General features: G+C 39.1%; 1 protein-coding gene across 1 annotated transcript; it reads right to left on the bottom strand.

The window, feature by feature from the left end:
- Positions 1 to 5,416: 5,416 nt before the first annotated feature.
- On the bottom strand, positions 5,417 to 17,619 carry cdv3 (carnitine deficiency-associated gene expressed in ventricle 3). Its single transcript, XM_006634417.3, has 5 exons — positions 17,215 to 17,619; positions 11,337 to 11,413; positions 9,321 to 9,460; positions 8,638 to 8,797; positions 5,417 to 6,451 (listed from the first exon to the last, which is right to left on the bottom strand). Exons 1-5 carry the CDS (start codon positions 17,407 to 17,409, stop codon positions 6,319 to 6,321), a joined length of 705 nt encoding a protein of 234 aa, XP_006634480.2. The 5' UTR covers positions 17,410 to 17,619; the 3' UTR covers positions 5,417 to 6,318.
- Between the last annotated feature and the right edge of the window lie 385 nt (positions 17,620 to 18,004).

Genomic DNA, 18,004 nt, shown 5'->3' with positions numbered 1-18,004 from the left:
TGATTTCCAATGCATCAGAAAAGGTTGGAATGAGATGGTGGCCCTCATACATGGAAGATTTCTTAATGTTTAACTCTATCTTATCTAACCCTGCTCTAACATTTGAAAGTTGCAGCTATTTAAAAAAAGACCATTTCATGTTTCAGGAATCTTAAAAAAGGAGCTTAGTTCAGGAGCCACTGCACTCTCCCATCTTTCAGTAACCAAATCTGCACGTGTAGCTGACTTACTGTAATTTAAAGCATTCTAAGGTCATTCTGGTATATCAGCAAGCTACCCTCCAGAGACTGGAAATGAAAAAAATCTGTCAGGAAACACTGGAGAAGCACTCCAAAATCCAGAGTAGCATTATAAGCCTGCTCAGCATCTCTAAGATTTTTTTTTAATTATCACTCATAGGGTGGTGTGATGGCTCTGTGGCTAAGGATCTGCGCCTGTGGCTGGAAGCCTGCCAGTTCGTATCCCATGGCCGGCAGAGGAATCCTATGCTGTTGGGCCCTTGAGCAAGGCCCATAACCCCAACTGCTCCAAGGGTGCCGTATAAATGGCTGACCCTACGCTCTGACCCCAAGCTTCTCTCTCACTGTCTGTGTGTCTCATGGAGAGCAAGCTGGGGTATGTGAAAAGACAAATTCCAAATACAAGAAATTGTATATGGCCAATAAAGTGATCTTATCTTATTCCATATAAAGAATCGCCAATAGCATCTTTCCTTCTTAACTTACAGCACAGCAGGCAGACACCTCCGATCCTCCTTCCCTCACAGCTACTCATCTTCTGACAAATCGCAGGGGCTGCAGACACACAGAAGCTCAGATCCCACTGGAGGAGCAGCCCATTCCTCAACATCACCATGTGCCTGCAGTTCACTGGGAAGCAAGAGAGCCCGGCCTGCTAACCCCAGTTTAATGCCCAGTGGTGCAGAACTAAATGTGCAAGTCCACTGGGAGAATCCCATTCACAGGCCACCAGGCCTTATAGACATTTCCTTCACCTTTTTCTTCTGAAAGCACAAAAACAAACTGACTATCTCCAGCACTTGCAAAAACCGGTAAGACGGTTTGGTATGTTTTCATTCTCACAGGAAATGTACATCTAAATCAGTTTAAGTTATTTAGTAGGTCACTAACAGCTAGAATAGAGATGACAGAAGCACCATCCGAGACCAATGACCAGGAAAGGCTAAAATAAGCAGACAGTGCACCAAAATCAAGTAAAAACTGAGTTCCGCAGATTTATTATATCTAGTTGTACACCTGCTCTAACAGTACGCAAAGTATCCAAATATTCAAAAAAATCATCTTGATTCAATTCTACAGTGCATCACCTTGTTTCAACATACTGTATATAGGTGAGAAAGAAATGTTAAAGATCACCCAGACCACAAAAATCCTCTACTGAACCATACATGCTTTTAAGCAACTTTAGCAACATATAACTATTTTCAGAATCAGTTTGAGAGGAGTGAAAATGGAAGTGTCTCGACCTCAAATGTAGGTTTCAATCCAATTAAAAAAAATATTAAAGAAAACCATGAAATCCCTTCAAGAATGGATAGAGACGGCAACACTGGCCATCATTCAAGACCCACACCCACACCTCTGTCCTGGGAGAAAAAAAATAAAACACAGATGTAACTACATGTAAGTTATTGAGACACCTGAATATGAATTGTATTGATCAGAATCTACAGAACAAAAGGGACATACACATTATTTTTTAAGATATGCAGAACAATTTCAAAGAATCAGTCTAAACCTATAACATTTCTTCTTGGCCTCTTCACATCATACTCTAACAAGGCATCTGAATGTAGCCTAGTGCAGTGTACAGTCCCAGATTATAGGAGACTTAAATCATAATTCCTAATAAATCCTGCTGATTTACCCAAAACAATCTGTTACAGACAAATTGAGCTTCCATAATGGTTTTATTACACGTCCAAAGTTCTATTTATTTAGTAACAATCTAAGGTTGTTTCTGTGTTACGAGTTATAATTCTCATAGATTACATAAGGATGAAAGATATGAACCACAAGCAATACTACGGTTTACTGCATCATTGATAAAAGAGTGGATTAAAAAGATGTGACACCTCATCACACATTACCCTACATTTGGAGATGTAGATTACAAATTTAGTAAACCTATGGAAAAACAATGCAATTTGTTTGCATTAATGATTAATGAATGGTTTAGAACTACAGCTCTAAATAAGTGAATTCCATACATATTGCTAGATTTGTGGCTCCTAACAACTCCCAGATCCCAAGACAAGCCATTAAGAATGGAAGAGAAAGGTCAAGATATGGTATATACCATAGTACAAGTAAAACACATCCCTGTTTTCAATCAAATTTTATTGTTTAGTGTAGTCTGTGGCATGTTGCTATCTAGTCTATGAAATCTCAACAAAAATAAACATAAGAAAATAGAAATAAGATACACATGCCGATATTTCAGAAAATAGGAAAATGGTATAGGACGGTTTTGAAACTTTAAGATTTGGAGAAAAGCTTCATCCTAATTTTAGAAGTATTAATAATCTACTGCGACATGCCTCCTTCAGTTTTTGTGTAGAATAGCCAACGCAAATATAGACATTTTAATGTTTTTGCAGTTCCAACGTGATGAAAATATATTTCAATAATTAAAAGGGCTATTTTAAACTGAAGATGAATTAGGAACTGAAGAGATGTCGCATATATGGAAATGTTAATGGACTGCAGAACAATGTTTACAATTGAGCAGGACTCATGCAACCACAGAATAATTAAACGGTCTTAAAAAGTACTTGTATTGTGAAACGTCCGTGGTGCGCATCTTTTCATAAAGTGCTGTTGTAGACTGACGAATATCTTAATATTTCTTGACACATGGTGCAAAGCATACATTGCAGATACACAGCCGGGCTCCAACAGTGGCCACACACACAGCTCAAGACATCCACAGTAGACCCCTACCGTTAACCAGCATAATGTATTCAGCTATGTCATGTCTGTTCCATAACAGTCTGTTCTCGTCATTTTACTGTTAACAACATTGTGAAAAACTTTAAATTACTAATAATAACTAACAAATGTACTTCTGACGCAGCCCATAATAGATTGTGTTCTATAACATATACTGACTATATCCTTTAGCCAAATCAAGATGTTTATCGTTGACTAATCTGCAAAAATACAATATGGATTAACTGTAGAAGTAGGGTACTTCTTTTTGCAAAAATATTTGAACAAGTTTCTTGGTTTTTAATAGCAGCCTTGGCTTGGAGCTGTGTGAATGTTGAATGTTTAAAATGTTTGCTTAAAAGATGAAATGCAAAAATGAATGACATTTGCTAAAGGCAAAGGAAGAAAGTTGAACTTTTTGTGTTGATTTTCACTAGGCAACTAGATTACATGTTATATTAAGACTCTGCGAATAAATGCAAAACTCCTTAGAATTAAAAATCAGTAACGCAATGCTAGACACAAATATAAACTACTAATAAAAACAGGCACAGGTTAGCAGATGTCTGAGACTGCCAGAAACACTGGATTCAACTAATGGGCTAAAAGGGAACATAACACAATAGAAACCATGAGAAAACATCCAGGTTAAAGGACATTATGCAGTGATACATCAGCTCAAGAGTACAGCAGACCACCACTCATGTGTACACACAGATCACACAATAGAAAAACTATCATAACTGTGCCATAGCCAGGCAAAGCACTGGAATTTTATCCTACAGCATGTGTGGGATCCCCTCTTCAGCTACAGTTCAATTACAGAACTATTCCCATAACTGTACATCCCAGGACTGTGTGGGCAGGCTGGCTATAAGCTACAACTCCCCAGGCCAGATGACAGTGATCTTGTCCACACAGAAGCAAAGTGCATGACTGCCTTGTTAAAAAAAAACAACAGCACCACCAAATATTACTCCATATGAGGCATCTCCTGGACAACAAGTGGTTCCAGGTCTTACTGTGGGGGGGGTGGGGATCCATGTCAGGTCTCCATTTTACAAAACCTTTCTGGCAACACTTCAGTTTCGGTTTCCATTAATAACTCAACTGACAAACCATTATTAGAAATAATGACAGATGTCTGGGGTTTGGGGCATTGTACACACAGGACAGGACTGGATCTTTGTTAACATCTAAATTGATCTATGCGATTATCATCACAATGGTGTCAGTGTTAAAAACTAAAACATTTGATTTCTGCAGCATTAATATCCTTTGCAGCAAATTAAAACATCATTCTTCATACAGGACAGATCAGATTTCATCAGGGGAGTTTCCAGCTGGGTCTATTTGACTGTGACCCAGGCAGCAGTGCGTCACTGGCTAAGCGCTGCCCAGGACAGGGTCAGTCAGTGCGCTCTCAGCTCCCAGGGAGAAACGGCAGGTTTCCTGTGACATTCGTGAAGCAAAAAATTGGTGCTGAACTTCCTGTGAAATTCGGCAGAGCCTGCAGCACGTCAAAATAATGAATGGCTCGACAGGCGGGGCTCATCAGAGCTCATCAGTCTGGAGGTTGGCATTTTTGCCACGTGGATACTGGGGGGTGTCAATATGAGCCAAAACAAAGATAAAAGCCATTCCAAATTGAGGGAGTTCATAGAACAACCAGTGCTTTTACAAAATCTGAAAAGGAATTAATATTGTACTTACTGAAATATGTTAAAGAGGGGAGACATCAATTTTCAATCCTTAATATAAAATGTCTGAAGTCTGCAAAGCTCACATTTAAGCCGCTAAAGCTTCTTCCTTGTGTGCAGTCAATATCAGGACATTATTATAAATAGATTGTGCCAAGTCACCCTTCAATGAGACTTCAGTTTAACACCAGCATCTAAATATATTGTAGAGATGTGGACATTCCGACACTGCAGTCTGCTTTCAGGGGTGCTTTCCACCACTAACCTGCATCCTCCACATGTAACAGATAGATGGGACTTTGAAATTAATCAATATGTTGCTCATATAATAACTTTATCACTCAATGTGACCCACAGTTCTGACTATTCATTTTTATCTACTTCTTATATAAAATAATTTCAGTCATCCCCCGGCCAAGTTATTTTATTTCTAAAGAAATTACTTTCAAGAAAGTATTGCTCTAGTTGGTACTGAAAGTAAACAGCATCAATATTTTATCTTTCAATTAACACCCTTTCATTGTCAGTCTCAAACAAATTACATGCCCACAGATGCTGTTACCATTGCAATTCTTACAGCACTCAAACCACACACATGGAGAAAAACAAGAAAATGTCTGGAACAGGTATATGCTTGCCATACATGTGGCTGAATGCATTAAAACCAGTTTCTTCAAATCCAGAGATACCAGGGGGAGAAAAAGAAATTCTCAAGTTAAGATTGAAGCAAAGCCAGAAACAACAGATAAAGACACAACAATAAACTAGTTAAGAAGTTAATTATCCTTTAGTTTACAAAGTACATCTTTAATGTTAACCATAAAATGGTTTGCCAATGTGAACAAAAACAAATGGATGGCGGGCATGGGGTCAGTTGGAAAAAAAAAAACGAGCAGTTCATTTGCAAATTCCGTAGGAACTCAAACTACAGCTTTGCACTACCTTCTTAGTCGGGGATGCACAGAAAGATTGCTTTTTTCAAAGTGGTGTGTTCCAGGAGTGAGCTACTGCCTATAAAATAAAAACCAAAATCTTCTTAGAGGACGCCACACAGGATTCTAGCTTTATTTTACAGTAAGGGCACTTTAAAGAGTCATTCTTGTAAAGCAGATCATAACCTTTTCCCTCGGCGAGTTTCACAATGTCCCATCCTTCAGTCCGGTCTTCCAAATTCAGAACTGAACAGGTCAGGTGTCCTCCTTTTAAAGCAATGGCGTTTTCAGGATCCAATGCAAGGTATGGTCAACAGTTTTAACTGGTTACACACCTGAGGTAGTAGCCCCTCTCACAAGGCTATAACTCCCACCACAAAATTGCTGTGAAACAAATGCGCAGTTTGGCTGCAAAACAGCTACAAACCCAGTAGTTTATAAAACCACTTCTCTGCTTGGCATAGTGACAGTTAAAACCAGTTATCGTTCTTACCTCCTCTTTACTAAATATGATCCACAGTAGACAAAAGATGTTTTTTTTTTTAATTATTCCTGTTCCACTGTTGTAAAGCACACACTTTCATAATGGCCCTTAAATTTGGTCTAGGTCTTTATCGGCTGAGTCTTGTCGTTTCTGGCCCAGTTCTGCAACAGCAGATGTAATCCATAGCTGTAGTTTAGTTACCATGGGTGATTGGATGGGTACCAGCTCTCAGGCAAGATTTAAGCGCAATGTTACTTGTCTCCAAGGACAGCGTACTGGTTGTCAAGCTGCAGCTGCTGAGCCATGGCCTTTCCCCCACCACCCTCCTCTCGTGCTCTGTTTTTGTGTTTCACTACCTCAAATGTTTTCTCCATTTCTCTGTCCCTGAAACAGACAAGAAAAAAAAACATCAGGAAATTCAATGACTGTTGTTTCACTTTCGGTGATGTTAATTTATCATTAATATACAATGTTGTCAGATGAGGTTCAAGGGGAGAGCACCCCAAGATGTAAAAAAAACATTAGTGGAGGTTAATTCCACTAAAAAAAAGAAAGCAATTTGGCTGCGGAGCCTTCTTCTGGTGCTTGGAGGCAGCTAAACACCTAGAGTCAGTTCTAAAACCAGAATTCTTTTATTTTGACAAATATGGTGCATATTAACATAAAAACTCAACATCAAAATATTCTATCTATGCAGGTTTTCATTGAAATGCATTATACCGATTTTGGATATTTTATTATTGTTTTGTGCAAAATTTTGATTCAATAATGATGCATAGATGACTGTGATAGACTCAAGTGAAATCACCTCATTAATAAGACATCTGACTGGACATTTGTGATAAGGGGATTTCTGGAAATCAATCAATACCCCTTGTTTAGCAAGAAAGTAACGCCTTTGTGCCATTAGGATGTTGAAGCAAATTATCAGGTGGACTAGCTTGAGCGATAAAACAAAGAACCAAAACTTTGTGTAGACCACCACATTTGAGTGTGGTTCCAATTTACCAACAATACACGAATCATTATGTACTACAGACCAACTGATAGGAAATTCCAATTGTGATGATCCAAGCATTGATGGCTGACAGCAAGGCACTATATTAATCATGTCCAGAAACAGTTCTTTTTTGGTTTACGATTTACAACTATGCTGTTTTAATTTCGTACCTCTTGAACAGAAGCCTTGAGTCATACCACAGTTTTCAAAATACCTTTACTCCTCATAAAGTAACTGCGATTACAGCCAAATAAAACCAATTTAGTCTCTAAAATGAAAAAAAAATACCTTAAGTGTTGTCGTTTTCATTAGTAATACACATTGATTTATTGTTTTTAAATAAACTGCAGATTTAAGCACTATTGGAAAAAATGAAAAAAAGAAAATATTGCTGCTGTTACTTCCAGCTTTGGTGGGAAGCTGATTTCGTATATCCGGAACTGATCAGGTTGAAAAATCCAACAATTTATTACAGATGTTTTTTTAGGGAAATCTGTGATATCATAGGAGATGTCACCTTTGTGGTTTTAAAATTTCACAGGCACACATCTGTATGCGCCCAACACCCCAACAAGTTGCAACTCATCTAAAATCAATCTGAACACGACGCTGCAAGTCAGCAGGGAGTACGTAGACAGGAAGTGAACTGAAGTTCACAAACTCGCTCATCACCGGTTTGCGATTAGACCAAAAACAAACAGTCATGACTTTCCAATTCTACTTTAAAAGATATCACAAGACTTACAGAGTTGAGACATTTCTTTAAATCCAGTGCTTTTGTAGTTGCATAAAGTCAAGATGAGGGTAATGAAAAATATTTAGTACCAATTTCTTACAAGTGTACATGAACTGCGAGTACATGGAATCTGGCCCTGGAACTGGATCACCATTACAAAAGAAATCGGGGACAGAGCCACACTGGGCAAGTTTAAGTAGCTTAAAATCTTACTTTTTCAGGAAAACGTTTTTCTGATTTTGTCCTTTCTGCTGTTTTCTTGACATAATTTCATGATAAATGAGCCTTTTTATGTACTACAAAGTCCTAAGTTTAACATAAAATGTTATGTGATCAGGATATAAAACATTCCCATCTCTTTAGAAAGCAGCAGCAAACCCCAAATCTCCAAATTAAACCAAGGTACTATATAAAACAGCTGTATTAAGGCTGCGACAGAATAATTATTCTTTTCTCCAAACAACACTTTCTTACATAAATCGGTGTTGTTCCTGTCTGGTTTGATTAAAATCAACAATGAAGAGCAATCCCTCTTACCAGCTGAAACTGTACTGTACACAAGTAGGAAGATGGGGCAGTCAAAAGCACTAATAAAACATTCCAATTCTAATGAGTAACAGTAGTTTAACTTGGTTTCTAAGAGGACATTGAACTTCTTAGTGTCACGAATCCAACCACTAGTTCAACAGTTTTTGCTAGTACCTCCCTACTGGACAATAGTGTTACTAACACCAGGAAATAAAAGCCAACAAGCATGTTTTATCCCACATTAAAAAAAGGGTCTCTCAATAATTATTATGAAGAAAGCGATTCAGAAGAAGAGCAATAACTTACTTTTTGGTTTCCACATGCTTGGCAGTGGCCTGCAGAGAAGGGAACTGGGTGTCGCTGAAGATTTCGGGGGGCCCCTGCGCAGGCCCCCTCTTCGTTGTGCTCATTCTGGCTCCGGGAGGTCTGTACACGCCTGCCGGCTTTGGCTCCGGCACTTCAACTTCTACAAGAGAAAGCATTTCCATTTAACCCCGCATTCGAAGACAGAAACGTCTTTGAAGTGAAACCAGCCCTCAAAACACGAGAAGGCACATCATCGATCCTGTGTTTTCAGCTCGTCTTCATCCAGTGCTAGCTCAGCGGTTGACTTGGCATCCAGAAGCCACAGCAAGGATCCTGCCCAGGAAGGAAAAGGCAGGTGGACACTGCCTTTTTTTGAAACCGAGTCTCTGGGAAGGTCACAATTTTTGAGTACCTACCACATCCAGAGCGCTTATTTGTATTTGTAGAAATTTGATTTAAAAAATGACATTAACAGCTTGCATCTGTTGAAGAACTGCTGAACATTATGTTGACAGACTTAACTGACCGCTCACCAACTGAGTGGAAATAAGATCAACTCACAGATGAGAAGTCAGCGATCTTGCCAATTAAAATATCTCATGCTATTCAAAAGACATTTGTGGACAGAGAGGGGCGCAGGAGAACCCCAAACCCGCAACAAAAAGGACCCTGACAGCACTCACCCACGGGTGCAACAGAGACAGGGGCAGCAGGTGCAGACTTGTTCCATGGCCCTGATGTCTTGTCTCCACTGAAGACTATTATTTCCCCATCTTCTCCCAGCTCTTCTTTCTTCTCATACTCCTCCTCCTCCTTCTCATCACTGTCAATAACAGTCCACAGCCAACCACAGTTACTTCCTGCCATTTGTGTCAGTGATCCAAGCCATAAATGTGTCAAAACCTCACTTAATGGGCTCATTTTAGATAGCCAAGGTAACAATAAGCAAGGTGTTATAACAATGCAATTTACAACTGATGTACATAAAGCTGGTCCTCTAGTTTTCAATACACTTGTTTACAAATTAAAAAAAAGCATTTTAATTGTAGCTTTCAATTAAACCTATTGAATGGTATTGCTTTGACAGTTATCGATGTGTTGATGCAGCTGTATATAAAACATACATCAATGTTTCCGCATTTAAAGGTCAGTTGTAAGCTGTCAAATGTAAGGGGAAAGTCATATTCTGCAGGAGTGCACAGAACCTGGGCCGGCCAGTGGAAAATGCCCATATCTGGGGTTTCCACAAAGAAATTCAGAAATTGAAAGATGCATGCTATTTGAGATTACCTAAAAACAACTGCCTCTTGGGAGCCCCTTTTGCACATTTTCAGTTGTGACATGCTAAGTGCTACCTTTCATTTCTTCATGCATTAGATGACCGCTTAAAGCACCCTCACAAGCTTACCAGGTACAGAAAAAAACATAATGGCAAAATAGCACTTTGTAATATTGTCACACAGCCTCAAGACAGTTATTTTGCAAGATGAACCATTTAAATTATTAGCAGCCTACAGTTATTTATAGGACATGTTATGAACTGTTACGATCCCCTCAGTTAAAGTCCATCAAACTAGTCAAAGCCTAAACCTCCACTCCTATTGGAATATACCGATTTATAATGGGAGAAAAAGAGAATGCATTTACTTTAAACACAACATTCATTCACATTCACCCTGTCATTTAACACAGCTTCCATAAACGTATCAGTATGGAAAAACTGAAAATTCCACAGACTGTTAGATGGAACGAATAAAGCAAAAAGTACCAAGTAAAACATAACATCTGAAAGAAAAGCTTTGTTTTAATCAGGTACAACTTCCTCCTAAATGTCTAAATAAATGTTCTTTTCCATGCATGATCACTAATAAAATGAAAGTCACTGAAGCAGCATGGACTTAAAGAAAATTAACTTGTTTACAGGGCTGAAGCCACACCAGATTTTCACCACCTCAACAGCTCCTGAAAACAAAACAACAACAGCTCAGCTAGCTAGCATGATACCCATTCATTTAATATTTACAACTAACACTGTCTATCCTACTTTTTAAGCCTTATCCTGCTTAAGCTAATTAAATGCAGGGAACAAAGCCTTTTCGATTCGATTTTCCTGACGTTTACCCCCTTTAAAGTGCTTCTGCCCATCTTAAAATATTTGACAGATTTGTTTATAGTGCCCGTTGGCACGTGGCTTGGTCAGGAGTGAGAACATTTGAAATACAATCCTTTTTTAAAGCTAGCGTGATTGCTCAAGTTTAAAAGCATTTGAGAGAGACTGAGGGCTTTACTGAGGCAAGTGGAACATAACTCTTATCAATAACCAGGAATGTAAATCATGTTTTCATTACAGATTTGCTCAAGGCTGCATTGTGTTAAAGGCATCACAGACACCCTTAAAAAGCATGTTTTAAGGGCACTACAAAAATACTTTTTCTGTTCAGTTTTTCCAAAGCCTAAAGTTGCAGCTAGGTATACAAGACTTCCATACCTGTGATGCACATATAAGCAATCAGACTAAAACACTGTTGCTTACCAAATACTCAAAACTCACGGCTCAGTGATTAAAATAATCATTTGAAATGAGCACAATAAATGAGGCATCAGGACTCAAATTAATTACTGCCTTCTTCTGGAGTGGGGTGTCCAGTATCTTCCACTGCCCTAGGTTTCCAAAACAAAGCTGAATATTGAGGCCATACCTCAGCTGTAGAGCGTGGAGCCTAAGTCCAGTGTAGTCCACCTCCTTCTGCTCAAACTCCTTCCATTCTTCATCCTCCTGTAAAAACAAAAGCAAACACTTTTCAATATCGAAAAGATTCTCTCAGCAGACTGCGTTAATTACAAATGCTGCATTAGTTAGCATCTGCCAAAATAGTTCCCGTAGTACTACTTGTCTGGAAATGTAACTGTGAGGTGATTGCATTTTTGTCATTTTTATTATAGTCAAATTTGTCCCCTCTGTATCAGGAGAGAATCAGGACCCTTATATAATTAAAGGGTCCAATATGTTATAGACCAATAATGATATTGGTCTATAACAAAGCTGCACAGTGAGCTATAATTTTCATAAGACATGGGAAAAAATATTTTTATATGATCCTGGATCATGTGAAAAAAACAGGAATCTTGCCGCCTTCCCGGAGCAGAACAAGCCACCCTTGACTAAAACGCATTTACCTGCAATTTTACTGCAAGTAACTGTCAGAAGAGATGATAAAACGTAACTTTCAGAAGCTGCTCAACTGTATCTAGAACCAGGAGCAGCCACTGTCCCTGAAGCATTCTGATGCGTTACTTCACCCAGATGATTCACTCTCCCCTGGGTGACTTCATCCAGATTAAACAGAAAATAAAGCTGGGAGGTCCAGATCCCTCTGCCTGCAGACCTGAAAGACACGACTGCACGACTGACCCAGCAAATCCAGAAATGCTGCTTTTAAATGGTAGCTGACTCAATCCGCTGCAGAGTTTCACAGCTTCGACGTGGCACGGACCCAGGAGGTTTTGCTTGGTTAGATTTCGTTACACAAATCAAGAGGCTGTAACCAACATTTTTTCTACCCCTTTCTCTAAAAAAAAAAAAAAAGACATGTGGTAGAGCCGTTTCTCCCCCTTCCCAAGATAAAAGTGTGCTGTTCTAAAGGACAATTCCTACGGCAATGCTTCCCTAACAATATCAAACCCAGACTTCCATTTCTAAAAAAGTAAACTAAACCTTTAGCAAAAGAAAAAATTACATTACAAACAGCTCATTCTAAGTTATCCTTTTCTGTCTTTACTGCTGCACGTTTTCACTTCAGAATTTTCCCAAAACACGGGTGCCTGTGTTAGAATTTAAAAAAAGAACCAATTTAAAAAAAATGAAGAAAAACAGTAGTTCACATGTTATAGAACATATTGTTGCTCAAGTTGTACAGTCATGCTATTAAATGAACCTGAACTCTTAATGAATATATAAAATGAATATCCTTAATAAAGACTTTCCACAGATAAAAAGAGATTTGAACTCACAGATTATTAGACTGTGATATTTAATAAATCACCAGATATTCTTGTCAATAATTTGTGGCACCTCCTTTAGCAGCAATAACTTCACACAGTCGCATCCTATAACCAATTATCAGGCTCTGACATCTTGCTAGAGGGATTTTTTTCCCATTCCTGTTTAAAAACTCAGCTCTGTGAGGTTTGAAGGATGTCGTGTATGAACAGCCCTCTTCAGGTTCTGCCACAGCATTTCAAAAGGATTCAGGTCTGGGCTTTGACTTGGCCATTCCAGGACAGAACCTCTTCTTCCTAAGCCACTCTTTGGAGGACGTACTTGAATGTTTAGGATCGTTCTCTTGTTGAAACATCCACTTTAGGCCCAGCTTGAGTTTTCTAACTGATGGCCTGACATTCTTCTCAAGAATTCCTTGATATTTCTCAGAATTCATGATTCCCTCAATAATGTCAAGTTGCCCAGGCCCAGAGTAAGAAAAACAGCCCCATACAAGGACAGTCCTACCACCATGCTAAACAGTAGGGATAAGGTTTTGTTGGTGGTAGGCTGTGTTGGCTCTTCGCCAAACATGGGCCCTCTTGTTGTGCCCAAATAGTTCAATTTTGGACTCATCTGTCCAGAGAATAGATTTCCAGAACTCTTCAGGCTTGTCCAGGTGATCTCTGGCAAACTTCAGAAGGGCAGCTTTGCTCTTTTTTGGAGAACAAAGAGGCTTCTTCCTGGCGACCCTTCCAGATGACAGTTCTGTTCAGGGATCTATGCACCACTACTTCAGAGGCAGTTAGGGAGGCTTGAAGATCTCTGGATGTTATTTTAGGATTACCTTTAACCTCTTTTATAATTCTCCTTGTGGCCCTGCGTGAAATTTTAGGAGGATGTCCACTTCTTGGCAGGGTTGCCATTGTTTAAATGCCCTCCACTTGTATACTATTGGCCTAACAGTTGATTTATGGAGTCCAAATCTTTTTGAAATGGCTTTATAACCTTGTCCAGATTGATGGGCATCCAATACTTTTTTCCTCAGGTCTGCTGATGTTTCCTTTGTTCAAGGCATTATGCTAGACTCATAGGAAGAGTAACTAACCTTGCTTTCTTGCAATTATTTATGTTTGCTCCTCCCTAACACATCATTTCAGATCTTCAATTTTATAAGTTTTCTCGATTAATTGGTTAGCACTCTTGTCTCTGACCCACCTGATCCTGCTTTACTTTGATGTAAGTCACAGAACTAAGGGTTCACTTATTTTTGCACCTGTACAATTTCTATATACTGTGTGTATTGTTTTGCTGCATGGACATTTTCTTTCAAAACACTCAAGTTGGTGAAAAAAGTTACTTTATTTCAATTAAGAAGGGACAAATTCTGATTAAATATGCATTTTGTGGCTAAAAATAAAATCTCAAATTATGCACGAACTTTCATGCATGACTGTAGGTTCTGGGCTTTCTGATTTGAACAGGTAGTGAATGATGACATCCTGGGAGGTGAGTGGAGTACTCACCAGTAAGGAATTTCAAATATCTGAAGTGGACAAATTTTATACACAAAGATACCAGATTGTTTCCTCTCAAAATGACCCCGATGTATATCAATCAGACTGTTAAAAGTCTGCTCTGCAAAAATCTGAAAGTGTTGGTTAATTAATGTTAAAATCTAAGCTAGTGATCTGTTCACTTTGTCTTCACTGGTTATGGAATACCCAGTTCCAAGCCCTTTTTTTACCCACGGTCGTAAATCCTTACCTAAAATAAAAATACGGACTCTGAAGTTTCCATCTATTATTGTGATTGTATTCTGTATTCTTTTTTTAAGGAACAGGAGAGTGAGAATACAGAGAAATAAACATGAAGCCAAGCACACCTACAAAGCTGGATTGATGTACTTCAAACAGCCTTAATACTTTGGCAAAGTGAGTTTTAGCAAGAAAACCAGAAGCTGGATAAAAACTTGCTTTCTTCAGTCCGGCGTAAAAACACAGTAGACGAGATCAGGCAATGCTAAGCAATACTAGGCAGTAAGAAAACACCTTAGAGAACTTTTATATAATTTTTTGATGCCTTGCAATGGAAGACTAAGGCACGCATGGGTCTACGCCTAGAACATTGCTAGAAAATGTGATGCTCTTATGTTTCATAAAAAGCAATTAGTAAGTTGAAGAATTAGAAAACAACAAGGTACACTGTCTGTCAGGATGACAATATAAAATGACAGGAATGTTCTCAACACAGTTGAAACTACTTTCGGGAATCTGATTTTTCATACAAAAAGAAAATAGCTCCATTTGGCGTAGTATACACAATTCACTCTCATCATATACTAAGCATGAAAAAGTATGTAGATTCAAGCCTATCTGAAAATGAATGTGGTCTTTGTGTAGACCACCCTGACAGACAAGAGTGAGAGTGAGCAGACGAGCAGAAAGGTACACTAACTGTAGCATACAAAAGACCAAACGATGCGGGAGTCCTAGTGTACTGATCTGGCGGGAGGGTCTACTCACTGCAAAGCTTCGCTCATAGTGAATAACGGCAACCCAACTGCATGATACTACACCGTGTCCTGGGACTTCACAAGCTGCCCTTCCTGTAGGCTTAGACAACATCCCAGCAGGACCACACACACCCACATGAAACAACGGCTTTCTTCCAAAGTGAGAATGCGACAGCAATACCATGGATGTCCTCACCGCCAGACCTGAGCCTCATCAAAGACCTGTGGTTAGGCTGACTGTAGCACCTAGGACTCGGAGACCAGTGAGTTGGCACATTCCTGTCCAGTCTGTACAGGAGGAATCTGACAGAAGACTGCAAACAGGCAGAAACCATGTGCCTTGCGTGTACAATATGCATTGCTTCCTACGATGGCCAAACATGCTACTATCTGTGACTTTCAATGCAGACCATCTGTTGATTAAAAGAGCACTGCAGTTCCAATTTCTCAGGCCAGTTATTAAATCTCAGTAACAAAATAAATTAATTGAATGTATAGCAAAATTTTATGAATTCCACATTAAGCACAAAAGTGCAAACTTTGCTGAAGAACTGCACGCTCGCCATGTTGTCAAGAGTTTGAATAGGTGTGCGAGGCAGCCCTTCCTGCTCACTAGTCACTGTAATGACTAATGTAATGCGACTTATAAGCGAATAGGTACTGTATGTGTTGTTCAGCAGCCATTTCACTGCAGAAATGTTCCAACATGATCTACATGCAGAGTCGGCAAAACTGTCTCAAAGCTTAGAGCAATATTTCTACTGGATTAAAAGAAATGTAATCACAAGCCTACATGCTTACAATGTAATAAGGCCACTTCATCTCACCAGAAATTGTTGCCTCATTTTGAACTGCAGAATATGACGCTGTGCATACCTGTAAATTTTATTTTGTGATGTAAATTGGACGTTTTATACATTACTGTGTATTTAACGATCACTGTGGTTTGAAATGCACTCATCAATGCTGATTCTTTCTAACCTCAAAATATAAAAATAGAGCTGCAGTTTCAATGTAACCACATTACCTACGTTAATCCGAAAAACGAATCTACCCACGTCTAGTGTTCAATAAAATGTTAGTACAACCGCTAAAAAATAATAACTGAAAACTGTCATTCGCTGTCATGTTTCTTTTGACACCTCAGCAAATTTCATCACCCCAACTGAGTGCATTCATAAATTTTGCCATCTATGAAGTGTATTTAAAAAAAATACTTATAGAACATGCCTGTTGTACATTAGAAGTCTATACCACAAGGTGATTAGGGAAAATTAAGATCAACTGGAAAATTGTGACATTTTGTGCAGCAAAGGAATGAGTTGCAGGAGATCAGTACCAAAATGTCCATGAACATGTATTGGCCTGTCTAAGCACCCTCTCTCGTTCAGCCATCCACTCTGTACCACTGCTCTAGCCGATAAAGCCAGCATCGCACAGAAGCAGGTCTCCATATCGTCCCGGCCAGCTCGTGTGTACTAAGGCGTCCATGAATGGCTTTACCCAATATTTCTGCTGGCCTTCCCGTCTTCGTTGCTGGAAGGACAGAAGACACGTTCACCGGGCCACAGCAGAGATGTCTCTCCACCTGACCAGCGCAACGTGGTCGACAACTCGGGGTCCAGCCTATGAATAGCTACATACGTGTAACCTAGTTGACAATGATATTGCAAATACCTTCCCTTGTGACAGTTTGACTTTTGACATTGACACAACTGTGCAAAACGCGAACGAACATTTACGATCTGGTAAATGCGATATTTTCTCAATTTCAGCAAAGGAAGCAAACGAATCTCGCTCGTCAGTGGTATACGTTTTCCACATCCACCTTCAGTTTTTTTTTTTTAATTTTATGTCGTGTACTTGTGGCCTGTCGTCCGGCATCAATATATCAGCATATGCTGCATCAGCTGACTACACGAACAGACGACACAAGGCCGATTGAAAAGGCTGAGAAAACCTTCTGGAAAGTATGGATAGAGACTATTGTACTGCAAACTAAACCCGAAATAATTTAGCAGAGAATATTTTCATCTCCACTCCATCTTTCAACTGGGCCCATATATTCCAGTTATACATTTACCTTTTCCTGCTGGGTGTCTTGGTTTTCATTTTTCGCAGACTTCTCCTTCTCTTTTTTATTCTTTTTCAGACTAACAGGTCCTGGGGCTATCGCCTGCTCTTTCCCTTTAGTTTTTTCTTTCTTCTTCTTTTTGTCCCGCTTGGCAAAGAAATCGTCCAAGCTCTTCTCCGCACCACCATTATCAATATCCGCCATGTTCAATTTTTTTAAAAAAATATATAATAAAAATAACTTTTATTTCAAATTTTAAACTGTACTACTTCAAAAATAAAACACTAACAGTATCTGACTTGATTTTCCTTGACCGATGCTTTGCTATTCACGTGTTTAAAGCAAAAGCTAAAGTACAGTTACATCTGCCCCTATGCCTTCAGCCGCTGACTAGCATGCTCGAAAAGCCAACCGGAAGAGCCGCCTAACCCTTTTGCAGGCCCGGGAGAGAAACTGTATGATTGACAGGAGTGAAGGCCAATTACATAGGAATACGAAGAACTGGGAGCAAATCAAAACGCCGCTAAGGTGGAACTACCGGGGATTAAGGGTTGGTTGAAAATCCGAGCACGAGTGCAGCAGCAATCAAGTTTCAATTTTCTGCTTTTTTTCAGTGCAGAAATCTGTGGATAGCGATCGCATATGGGAGCCGTATAGCAGCACCCAAGTGGTTTTCTTGTCCTTATCAATTTTAAAACTGATGACACTATAGTCTACTATAAAAATAGATTCAAACTGTTCAGTTTTGTAAATTTATATTTTAAACCCTGTTTTAGAATGAAATTAGTAAATAATGTGA

Source organism: Lepisosteus oculatus, chromosome 6 (genome assembly GCF_040954835.1).
Source record: "Lepisosteus oculatus isolate fLepOcu1 chromosome 6, fLepOcu1.hap2, whole genome shotgun sequence".
NCBI lineage: Eukaryota > Metazoa > Chordata > Actinopteri > Semionotiformes > Lepisosteidae > Lepisosteus > Lepisosteus oculatus.
This window is presented reverse-complemented; position numbering and strand designations above follow the sequence as displayed.

What these genes read in the sequence shown, in the direction of transcription:
- cdv3 (XM_006634417.3), bottom strand. Translation starts at nt 17,409, where the DNA reads ATGGCGGATATTGATAATGGTGGTGCGGAGAAGAGCTTGGACGATTTC. An exon ending in AAGACACCCAGCAGGAAAAG is followed by an intron (nt 11,414 to 17,214) that starts GTAAATGTATAA and finishes TTGTTTTTACAG; the next exon opens with GAGGATGAAGAATGGAAGGA. An exon ending in TGTCTCTGTTGCACCCGTGG is followed by an intron (nt 8,798 to 9,320) that starts GTGAGTGCTGTC and finishes TTTCTCTTGTAG; the next exon opens with AAGTTGAAGTGCCGGAGCCA.